Consider the following 12,500-nt stretch of genomic DNA (forward strand, 5'->3'; position numbering starts at 1 on the left):
CTCTCTCTCTCTCTCTCTCTCTCTCTCTCTCTCTCTCTCTCTCTCTCTCTCTCTCGCTGCCTTCCACCTGCCATCCACAGCGCAGACTGCAGCAGTATCAGAGCGTGTTCTCTCTCTCTCTCTCTCTCTCTCTCTCAGTCCCCCCTCCTTTTCCACCTGTCTCTCCTCCCTCTCCTCTTTTGGGTGCTCATGGCATTCCTTTGATCTGTTTCATGCTGCTCCCCGCTCCGCCCTCCTCCCATCTCCTCTATGTCTATTTTAAAGCAGCATGTGTGGGCGTGAAGCTAAGATGGCCCTGCGCTCTCCATTTTTGTATGTTGATGCATGGTTGCATCCAATCCAGGAAGCTGTTGCGATATGCTGTTCAAATCTCTTTCTCTCGCTCTCTCTCTCTCTCCCTCCCTCCCTCTCTCGCACTCTCTCTCTCTCGCTCTCTCTCTCTCCCTCCCTCTCTCTCTCTCTCTCTCTCTCTCTCCCTCTCTCTCCCTCCCTCCCTCCCTCCCTCTCTCGCTCTCTCGCTCTCTCTCCCTCCCACCCTCTCTCTCTCTCTCCCTGTCTCTCTCTCTCTCTCTATGGAAAAGGACCCAGTTGCTAGGTAACGGTTAATTGTCCAGAAGTAGTTACACATGTTGCCTTGCATCCATATATTGTTGGGTTGTGATGCCGGAGATCCAAGGAGGCACATGAGAAGCCGCCAACTGAGGATAACCAGGAAGGTACCGGGGGCAAGAGAGAGAGGGAGAGAGACAAAGAGACAGAAAGAGAGAGAGAAGGTAAGGACAAGGAAGGGTTATCGGGACAAAGTGACTGCTGAAACATGAAGAAGAGATTCTGTTCTAATGGTGACACTCTATTGTAGCCTCTATACACCTAATAGATCCGGTGGTTTTCGCCCATCACTATTAAAAGTTAACATGTCCAAACTCAAATCAAACATATCGTGCAGTGAGTGAAGACGCCTTTAGCACTACCCTGTGTTTGATGGGCTCCTTCTCAGTTAAAGGTCCCCTATTTCACCACCAGGTGTGGTAAAGATTCTCATGGGATACGTGGTACGAGAGCAACAGACAGACAGGTTGTTCCTCGGGTCTACAACTGCCACACCTGTGCCGAGCAGTCCTGTCTGTCTCTCGCACAAGTCCAGGCCTAAGTGTGATATTGGACATTTCACGCCTCGGTCCAGGAGGCACGAGGACACATTGAAAAGGGCTTTAAATAACTCCTGTTGCTGGACAAGCCTGGCTGAGGAACGAGGAGGAGTTGTTACATCTGCTTTCATCTCTGCAGCCTGGGTCCCGTCTCCCTCCATTCACCCTCCACCTCTGATGTTATCTCTCGCTCTCTCCCGCTCTCTCTGTCTCTCTCTCACTCTATCGCTTTCTCTATCTCTCTCTTTCTCTCTCTCTCTCACTCTCTATCGCTCTCTCTCTCTCTCTCTCTCACTCTCTATCGCTCTCTCTATCTCTCTCTTTCTCTTTGTGTCTCTCCATCCCTCGTTCTACTTGTAAGTTGGCTGATTCCTCCATCGGTCTGGCTCACTCTGCCAATATCGGTCGCTTTCTCACTCCCTGTTCCGATCCAATTTTCTTGTTTCTCTCCCACCTTCAGTGCTGCCCAATTGCATGCTATGTGGAGAATAGAATACACAATACAATAAAAACGTAGACCCAAGCAGCTATTGCAGGGTTCAAGCAAACATAGGACCGTTTAAATCTGAAGACGACAACCCGCATGGACCGACAGCGTCTTCAACAGCAGCCAGGGCTCAAACTCATGAGCGGGTTCCAGACATTTTGAGCCCTCTGTGAACCTGATTTGCATGATTGGGATGTCGGCTTGATTGAATGTGAAAACTGATGTCTGAATGTATATTTATAATATATAGTCCACATAGTGTTTCATTGGTTAAAATGTTGTGATGCAAGTCAGAAACAGTTCTACACTTTTATGGTGGATTATGGGTATTAGGTGGGTATGTACTAGTGGGCACTATACAGGGAACCAGATTCACATACACAATTGGGGATAACACTTCAAAAGGGTGAGTAAATAGTGCACTTTAAAGGCACAATGGTTAGATGTTAGATGTGTCCTGATCCACAGATTGTAGGGCTCTTGGAATATTGACAAACAGATATTCAATTGTTTCAGAAGTTATTGAATAAAACATTTTTTAACATGCTTATTATAATGGCACCATCTGGCCAGTTTGAAAAGCGTTTCATAGTGTACATCTCCCAAAAAATAATTGTTAAGCTGGATTTCTGTAGCATTTACCCATCTCACAGGAATTTGAGTGAACAAGGCTGGAGAAGACCAATCCTGAATCAGCGAAGAAACAATAGTGCTGAATTTGTCCTCATCACGGATTGCATGGAAAGGGAAAAAAGAGTGAAAAACCACAGACAGCTGTCAGATTATTCACAGTAGTCAACGCCCATAACACGACAGTATGAAACATTAATAGAAAATGAAACAATAGAAGCAGGACAGATAACATTTTAATTTTTTTTATTAATACTCAACACTTTGTTTGGTACAAAGAGACAGAAGAATAATATTTCGTAGCACTTATTTCCACACTTACTGTGTTTAATTATCCTCAGTTTCAATATTACTAAATATTGAAATCAAATTTGAATAACTCTTCACACATGTAATTAATTTTTCATACAAAAATGCATGGGTGAACTAGATTTTTCTATGTACATTTTTCACAATCTGTACAGCCTTCTGATGGGGCCTTTATATTTTCTCTTTAGACGGATGAAATATAAAGGTCATCCATAGAAGAAACAATGCCTTGTAAAAGTGCATTAATCGTCTGTTTGTGCTTTATGCATACCAATTCCGAATGCTGCTTCATAAGCCTTCTTTGCAATCATTGATAAAACAAGTTTCCTCATCGGTCTTTGACCAAATGAAACAGCAAATCAAAATACATCAATAAACTTTATTAGTCTCTAGACTATTTCAAACGGGCACAGAATGGGAATACAATAAAGGATTGCACATATCCTGGCCTTCAATTGTTACAAAACAATTTTGTAAGGGCCCCTCCAAATCAATGTTCCATCCCAGACAGATTTATTCCCTGCAATTGTTCTTTAAGTTTCTGTTTTATCAAAAGTCAGTGAGTGGGAGGTAAATTATTTACATACAGCATCATAATACAAATAGAGTAAACAGGTTTCCCTCTCTCTCTCTCACACTCTCTCTCTCTCACACACACACACACACACACACACACACACACACACACACACACACACACACACACACACACACACACACACACACACACTTCCTTTCATACGTGTACACACACAGAGGTAATCAAGCGTATGTATTTTCAGGCACATACAAAGACAGAAAAAAAATAATATATATATATATATTAATAAAAAAGCATCTGAATTAAATAAATCTCACACTGCAATTGTCTGAAATGTGTTCTAACAAAACCTCAATCTCATTCACAGGCATTACATTAAACCATTGAGAGAAAAATTGTTCCAAAGAATTGTTATTATAACACTTTAAAATTAAAATGGTTGGCTGTCACCTTTCCATCTATTTTTACTTATTTGTGTATAAGCAAAACATTTTGTGAAAAATTGCTGTCTTCTCTTGCACAAACAATCACACACCTATAGTACGACATGGATCAGTATTAATGAAAGTGTTCAAACTTGAAATATTGTTTAAGGGTGAAAGTTAAGATTTTAACAAAAGAAAAAAATAAAGAAATTAGGAGTATACATGCAAGTCATTACAAACAGTCTCACAAAATAATTTGTTGTATCATACATACTGACTTCTCAATCAAGAGGGAAACAAAATAAAATACTCAAGAATATGTAATTGGGAATGTACAAGAAATCTGACTGTAAATCCTTTAAGACTATGCACTCAGATGGATATGCTCGGATCTGAAAGTTTGTTCTGTCAACAAGAAAAACGCCTCTATAATGTAATTTGGGGCAGAGTTTAAATGGCAGTATGGACTGGCAGTGTAGAGATGTCCTGAATAGTTACTTAGAATGACGAGAGCAAAGAGTTCCACATTAAATGATAGACAATGCTTGTGTTATTTCAACATAGCATGCCTCTGTGAAAGACCAGGCCCAATCCATCCACAAATTGGCTCTAACACAGCAGCACTTTCCTAAAGCAAGGAATGATTGTAGAGTTTTTTAATCAGACAGCTATTTTCTGTTTCAGTAAGTCTTTCAGACCTAATATGATGTTTCCATCTTCCTCTGGAAAAGTAGGCTCATCAAAATCCCCATGATAACAATCAGGTTCCACGATGCAAGAGAATAAAGTCTCAAATATTTTTTGAGATACTTATAAACTTATAATTATATAATTAATTTAATTGAGCATTAAAGAGGAAATGCAAACTAGATTATGTTTTGTAAATGTGAATGAATATGAAACTGTAGAGTTGAGGACTCTGAGTTTGGCACAATAATAAATACTGTAGGCGATGAAAGAGTGAACCAGCTTTCACGGCAGTACGTAATCTACACCCTCAGTTCCCCTTTCGTACAACCATATGTATATAAAGTATAATATAACCCTGTAATATGGCGGTCAAGGCTGAGGGCCGAGATCTGGAAATAACAACAGAGGCCTCGCTACGAGAGAGAGAAAAGGGCTAGTATTTACAGAGGAAACGTGTAAACACAAAACCAGATGCGCACAGAGCTGTTCTTCATTCTAGAACGGATCCTGCAACACTCTACTCTCACGTCAGCTCGCTCTGCAGACTTTGCAATCAATTACCGGAGCTCAAACACCTGTCGACATTTATGTAAATATTACATTTTTGTCCGTTTTGTTGACAGTAATCTTTCCGGCTGTACAATTTTTTTTTTTTCGGGCTTTCACTTTGGTTGTTTCGAAGTATTGTTGAAACCAGGATCAAAGCGATCTGTAAATAGGCATGGTGGTTTCCAGCCACTTCTCTCCGGCGTTCTGCCTCGCGTCCGCTCGCGTTCTCTAGCGTCACAGCTTAACACTTTGAACCTGTGCTTTTTGAAAAAAAAAAATGCACAGCTTCTTTTCCTTCTGGTTTTCAACGCAAAGATGCGCAAATCCGGAACCTCCGAGCTCTCTGTCTCTGACCACCAGTAACACTGATCACGTTGTTCTTTAAAGGAACAGGAGGGGCAATGTATGACATGGCATGCATGAGCTGTCTACGACGGACAACGAGGTCTACTGCGAGCCTCCCGTAAGGCACATCCAGCACAGCGTCTGGAACCTACGTCGGTGTGCCTTTACCACGAGGGGCTTCACAACAGGAACATCTGTATGAGCCGGGGACCTCCGTTTCACTTGTAAGCACTCAAAATGTACCCACTGAGTCATGCCAGCCACGTACACTTCACAACACCCCAAATCAGGAAAAAAGCAAAAGATTTAAACATGAAGGAAGAATTAATAAGAACAAAGAAGCAAGTCCAAATCATAGGACCCAAAAAGGCCCACGTCGGAGATTCTATCAGGACTGCAACTGGTCTCTCCGTTTCCTGTAATACTGGGTAAGCTAGCAAATCATTAACATTATTACAAATATAGATACACTGTGAACTATTCAAATAAATAAAACTTTATAAACAACCCAAACTGATCATCATAAAGATTGGAATCATATTCGATAATATTATTAACATTATCTATACAATTATTAATAGTATATACCCTGTTTCAACGACAATAAACAAAACAGTGTTTGATTTCGCATTCATGATTGTATTTCTCGTCTCGGCCCGCCGTTGGTTTGGGTGTGGGCGGTCGACGGTAAGAGGCAGAGAGCGACTGTGAGGGATCCGGAGACTGTAAGGATCAATCAAAAGCGCCCCTATGGAACCCTCACAGGCACACACGCAGGCACCCACAAACACACACACGCGCGCGCACACACACACCGTCTATTGGTTCCTGGGCCTCAGAGGTCGGGTCGGGGCTCCCCTCCCTCCTTGTTGACGCCTCGCCTACAGACGGGCTTCCTTGTAGCGTCCGCAGTGGTACGGGCCCTGCGTCCAAACACGGTCCCTTAAGTGACCTAGGATCAACACACACACACACACACACACACACACACACTAACACCCACACATCCCCACACCTACACCAACGCGCCCGCGTTGACATCCTCCCCGACAGCGTGTCTCGCTACTCCACCGTCCTCCTTGCGCCGCTCCCTGTCTCCTTTTCCTTACGCTTGCGTCCCTCCCACCCGCCACGCCACCTGCCCTCAAGGATCCCCTCTCCTCCACCCGGCTCCTCCCGCCCCCCTCATTCCAGGCGGGGGGGGGGGGGGGGCAGATGGGGGGGACGGGGGGAACGGGGGGGGTGGACAGCAGACTGGTGGCTCTCCGCCCCCAACCCGCCCCGACCCCGCCCCCCCCCCTCAGACGTCGGACTCGATGCTGGACAGCTTCTCGTACACGTGTCCGTTGCTGGCGCTGCTGAAGGGTCTCTGGCCGTGGCCCAGGCCCAGCGACTCCCTGCCCCCGACGGGCAGCAGCTTGCCCGCCCCGTGGTGGTTGTGGTTCCCCATGGCCGCCGGGAGGTAGGAGACGTTGCCCATGGAGGAGCGGATGTCCACGCCCCCTCCTCCTCCTCCTCCTCCTCTGTTGCTGAGGAGGTGCTGCTGCGACTGCGTCAGCGGCTGGTTCATGTAGTAGGGCTGCCCGCCGTGGAGCAGGCACTGGTCGTCGCCGAAGGTCGGCACGAAGGGGTTCTGGTTCACCCTCTCCGGGTAGAGGGACTTAGACAGGGAGTAGGTGCCGAAGCCCCTGCTGCCTCCTCCCCCGCCGCCGCCGCCGCCACTGCCCCCCATCCCGGCCCGGTCCCGCTCCCGCTGGTCCCGTTCGCCCACCGAGCGGCGGTGCAGGCCCTCAAAGGAGGAGCCCCCCTTCCCCCGCTCGCCGGCGTAGCGCTCAAACACGTGGGCGTAGGGGCTGGGCCCCTCCATGAAGCGCTCCTTGTCCTTCAGGCTCACGCTCCTCGGGGGCTGGGCCTGACCCCCGGCCCCTCCCCCGGGCCCCCCGCCGCCGCCACCGCCGCCGCCACTGCGGCCCGATCCCTCCCGCTGCAGGTCCACCACGGTGTCGTACGAGTGCTGCCGCCGCAGGACCTTCCGGCGCTGCTGCTGCTGCTGCTGCTGCTGCTGCTGCACGTGTGCCTGTGACGGGCCCCCCCCCAGGCCCCCCCCAAGGCCCCCCAGGCCCCCCTTGAACACCAGGGTGTTGCTGTCCTCGCTGATGTTGTACAGGTTGCTGGGCTGCTTCTTGCAGCACTCGCAGCGCTTGCCGCCCGCCGAGCCCGGCCGCCCGGCCACCATGAGGCCGCCCCCCTCGGGACACACGCCGCCCCCGCCCCCGCCCCCGCCGCCGTGGTGCGGCACGCCGTGGCTCCGGCACTCCCAGTCGCCCCCCGCGATGCCCCCGCCGCCGCCGCCGCCGCCACCGCCGCCGCCGCCCAGCCCGGGAAGGACCCCCTGCTCCCAGCAGCTGTGGGCCTGCTGCTCCTTACCCTCCCCCTTCTTGCCCTTGCCCTTCAGGAAGTCCTCGGCCGGCACCAGGCTGGTGCAGACGCCGCCGCCCCCCCCCGCCCACGCCGCCGCCCACGCCGCCGCCCACCTCCTGCTCCCACTTGCCCTCCCGGGAGCCGCGGAACTGCTCGGCGTAGAAGTCCCGCAGGCTCTCCTTGTCCTTGCGGATCAGGTACGGCGAGAAGTGAGCCGAGCCGCCGCCGCCGCCTCCTCCCCGCCGGCGCTCGGCCGCGGGGGGCGAGACGGCCCGGTGGGCGGCGGGCCCGTGGGGGAAGTGGTGGTGCACCGTGTGCGGGTGGGGCCTCCTCCGGAAGCCCGACAGCTCCGCGTCGTCGTGCTCCCGCCGGCACTTGGCCGAGGCGGGCCGCTTGCGCAGGCTGTCCCGGTACTGCCGGCGCCGCTTGGCGTTGCCCTCCAGGTTGCCGTAGGTGACGGTGTGCGTGGAGATGTCCGAGCCGTCCGAGCGCACGTTGCCGCCGTCGTCGCCGCCCGAGCCTGCCCCGCCGCCGCCGCCGCATCCGCCGCCTCCGTAGCGCTCCTGGCCCCCGATCAGCCCCGTGCTGGAGGCCCCGCCCTTGAAGGAGAAGCGGCCGTACGGGGTCCCGCCCTTGAAGGACCCCTGGGAGGGCCCGCCGCCCGCCAGGGGCCCTCCGCCGCCCCGCCCGGGCGCTGGGCTGTGGCCGGCCAGCAGGTCGAACTTGTTGGTGTTGCGCTGCAGCAGGGAGGCGCGCGGCTGCGTGGTGAAGATGGGCGCCACCCCGCCGCCGCCGCCGCCCCCCACGCTGTCGCCGTCGAACAGGCCGCCCTCCAGCGAGCTGGCGCTGCCCAGGCTGCGCGGCCGGCTGGGCGGGCCCCCGGGGCCCAGGGCGGCGGCCGGCGGCGGGTGGAGGTGGTGGTGGTGCTGCAGGTAGCGGTCCGGGTACAGGTCGGCGTCCTTCAGGGGCAGCTGGCCGAAGGTGCGCTCCACCTCGCTGACGTAGTCGCTGAACAGCCCGTCGTCGGGCAGGTAGGCGGGCGGCTGCTGCTGCTGCTGCTGCTGCAGTGGCGGCTGGGGCAGCAGCGGCGGCGCCGACTGGCCGTCGCCGGGCCGGGCCGACAGGGCGCGGCGGTGCTCCTGGATGTCGTAGATGGCCGACTCGCGGGACACGCCCCCCCCGTGCCCGCCGCCGCCGTAGTCCAGGGCGGCGTGCGGCGAGCCGTTGAGGCCCGGCACGGCCGTCATGTCCTTGGCGGTGCGCAGCAGCCGCAGGATGTTGGAGTGTGTGTTGTTCATGTTCATGGTCATGGTCGCCGAGGGCGACGCCATGCTGGACTTGTTCTCCTCGATCTGCACGCCGTGGATGCAGCTGTAGATGCCCTGCAGAGAGGGAAGGGCGGGGGGGGGGGGGGGGGGGGGGGGAGAGGAGGAGAAGGAGAAGTTAAAAGAGAGGGAGAGGGGGAGAGGGGAGAGGGGTGGGGGAGGGAGGGCGCGGGGGAGGAGGAGGAGGAGGAGGAAGAGGAGGAGGAGGAAACAAAACAGAGGGACAGGGGAGAGGGGAGAGGGGAGAGGGGAGAGGGGAGAGGGGAGAGGGGTGGGTGAGGAGCAGGGATGGAGGGCAACGAGAGAGGAGGGTTGGAGAGGGGGCGAGGTGAGGGAGAGGGGAACGGGGAATGGGGCGAGTGTGGAGATGAGGGTGGAGGAAGTAGGTGATAAGGAGGAGTGAGGTGAGAAGGGGGAGGACGTGTCGGAGAGGAAGAGGAGACCCCTGTTAAGAGGATAAAAATGGTGACAGTGCGATAGGGAACCGGAGCAGGGGGGGGGGGGGGGGGAGGGGGGGGGGTGGGTAGAGTTGTGGGGGCGACGGAGCTGGAATCCAATCAGGAGCATGAGGGGACTCAACAGAGAGAGAGAGTGCGATAGAGAGACCACAAGAGGGTGCATGGGGAAATAAGAGAGAGAGGAAGCGCGACTCAGAGAGAGAGAGATATCGGCAGAGTGAGCCAGACAGATAGAGGGATCGGCTGGCTTCAAATGAGGGCCAGAGAGACGGGCAGAGAGCGAGAGAGAAAGAGTGAGAGAGCAAGAGAGACAAAGTGAGAGAGAGACAGACAGAGCGAGAGAGAGAGAGAGAGAGAGAGAGAGAGAGAGAGAGAGAGAGAGAGAGAGATGCTGCCCCAACCATTCATGTGGTTGGCCATGCTTATTCCATAAGACGCAACATATAACATGTAACGTACAACACAGATCAATTAGGCGTCGACTGATTCGCGGTCTCTGATTGGACATGAGGGGGCATCGCGGGCAAAGAAAGGCAGATCAGCGCCTCGCTTGTGAACGACAGGCCTCGCGTGAAGCCCGCTGTTCTGCTGGTCAAAAGTATCAACCCGTTGACATTCGGCACCGACAGCTTCCCACTCCTTACAGGGGGCCGCGTCGTCGCGTCGTGTCGCGTGGCGCCACAGGAGGGGCCCGAGGAGCCGACGGAGGGGCCCCGCCACGGGACCGACGACGGGGGACTGCCGAGGTGTCGTTCTTTCTCCAAATGTCACATGGCACATCGTGCGTACATTGGAAAGCGCACGCGTGCGTGCGTGTGTGTGTGTGCGCGCGCCTCGGCCTCCCCCCCCGGCCGGGAGGGCCCGCAAACACACACAGCCGAGCGTGCGTGTTTAAACGGGTCAGAGAAAAAAAACAAAAAACAAACACGCTGGCGCTGACAGCAGCCGAGTAGCGAAAGGTCGCGGGCGGCGACTGCGCCCACATGCCGGCTGTTGGACCGGCCGCTCGTCGCTGCCGTCAAACTTCGTCAGGAACGCCTTCCCTCTCTCTCCTCGCGCTCCCGCGTTCCTTTGAGCAGGCAACACGGGATTCTAACTCCTCCAGCTCGCTCCCTCCCACCAGGCCTTCTTCTCTGCGCTTCGCAGTAAGTGGGTCACTTGAGTGAGCGGCGCGCTCTCAGAAGACGGAGCTCCTCTTCATCGCGTTACATCAGTAGCGACTGATGCTGCATCCTCTCATCCTCTCACCCTCACGCAGCCATACCTACCCTACACCCTCTCACCCTCACACAGCCATACCTACCCTACACCCTCTCACCCTCACACAGCCATACCTACCCTACGCCCTCTCACCCTCACGCAGCCATACCTACCCTACGCCCTCTCACCCTCACGCAGCCATACCTACCCTACACCCTCTCACCCTCACGCAGCCATACCTACCCTACGCCCTCTCACCCTCACACAGCCATACCTACCTTACGCCCTCTCACCCTCACACAGCCATACCTACCCTACGCCCTCTCACCCTCACGCAGCCATACCTACCTTACACTAATCAATCAAATGCACACATCAAATACACACCATCAACTTAACCCATCAAACACACACCACCAGTTCGAAATCCAATCTTGCCTATACAACTACACCCTGTCCATTTCCTTTTCTTTGAATACAATTACAAATGTTTTCAGAAAAATCAAACAACAACAACAACAACAACAGAACTGCTTTCATTGCTTTCGAGTCAGCAGCTCAAGTCCCTGACTCGGGGCCCGATCGTCTCAGTAGGTGCATGAATCACCTTTCTATTCCCGTCGCCCTTGACGGCGTCTACATTAACACGGCCTTGGCATTACTGCCAACCAACTGATTATCGCCCTAATTGGCTCGCCACAATGAAAACATCCACTTTGGCTGGAAGGGCAATATTATGCAAATGTAATGGCCCCTCAAAGCACTTGTCTCTGTGGTCACGGCGGACGCTAATCTCCTCCTTGAGCACCAGCGGGAGCCGCCTGAGTGATGGAGGAGACCCGAGCAAGGTACAATTATTACGCAGTAAAAAAGAATGAATCTGTGACATTCAGCGGTACTCCAGGAGCCACTGTCCGAGAGCGCCGATGTTTAGCAGGGGACTATTATTTTGTCAGGGCTCATAATTACTCAGCTCTTCAGGGCCCTCGGATGGTTTTCACCGTGGTGTGACTGGACGCGCTCTTATTGTGAAGTAACCCTCCATTGACTCCGACTGACATTTTGGCGATATGCTAATCATTCCACCTTTGTGCGAGAACAAATCAGGAGAGGATTGTTTCGGAGGTGGGCGGGAGCGCTTTCTTTGACTAATGATGGGGGTCGTGACCTCTGGGGTTCTTCGTTGCCGCCGGTGAACGCTAAATGCAAGACACACACACATACACAGGAGAACACACACACACACACACACACACACACACACACACACACAAACACACACACAAACTCACAGGCGAACCAATACATACACACACATACACACAAACACACACACACACACACACACACACACACACACACACACACACACACACAGGCAAACACATGTCCACAAATACACACAACCCTACACACACACACACACACACACACACACACACACACACACACACATACACACACAGGTCCGCCAACAGTTAGACAAGGTGACTCATTACAAACATTTATGTTGTGTAACAACCACGTCTAGATTACAATCAGAGTGAAGAGAACTCAGAAATGCGGGTTCATGTGTGTGTGTGTGAATTGACTTATTGCAGAGCTCGTTCCATGAGGTACACACGTGTGTGGTTGTGAACGCAGCCCCTGAGAGCACCCTGCTCTCACCGCCTCACACTCCAGTCAGCCGCTGAAGATCAGTCTGGCCTCGAACCGTCGGAAAACAAAACTGTCAAACCAAACCGCGGGCGGGAACCCGCCGCGCTGCGTTGCAGGGAGCTTCAGATGAAGACAACGCACGCGAGTCACGGCCCGAGCGTTTACTCTTAACAGAACCTCACGAGGAAGGCTTTTCTCTCCGGGGGGCGGCTTACATTTCTGCCTCATTCCCCGTACCAGATACGTACGTGGCAACCTAATTGCTGCCCAATCCAAGGGCAAGACCGACATTCACCTCGCAAAAACCCTGACC

The 12,500-nt window shown here is 53.1% G+C and overlaps 1 protein-coding gene across 1 annotated transcript in view; it reads right to left on the reverse strand.

Annotated features, from left to right (window-relative positions):
- Positions 1-6,424: 6,424 nt before the first annotated feature.
- grin2bb (glutamate receptor, ionotropic, N-methyl D-aspartate 2B-b) overlaps positions 6,425-12,500 on the reverse strand; it is a gene marked incomplete at both ends in the record, with an annotated part of 75,886 nt that continues 69,810 nt past the window's right edge. Inside the window, 2 exon segments of the mRNA XM_084465409.1 lie at positions 6,425-7,622; positions 7,624-8,927. Coding sequence (XP_084321535.1) covers positions 6,425-7,622; positions 7,624-8,927 — 2,502 coding nt within the window.

Source organism: Micromesistius poutassou (assembly GCF_964030765.1).
Source record: "Micromesistius poutassou genome assembly, chromosome: 3".
NCBI lineage: Eukaryota > Metazoa > Chordata > Actinopteri > Gadiformes > Gadidae > Micromesistius > Micromesistius poutassou.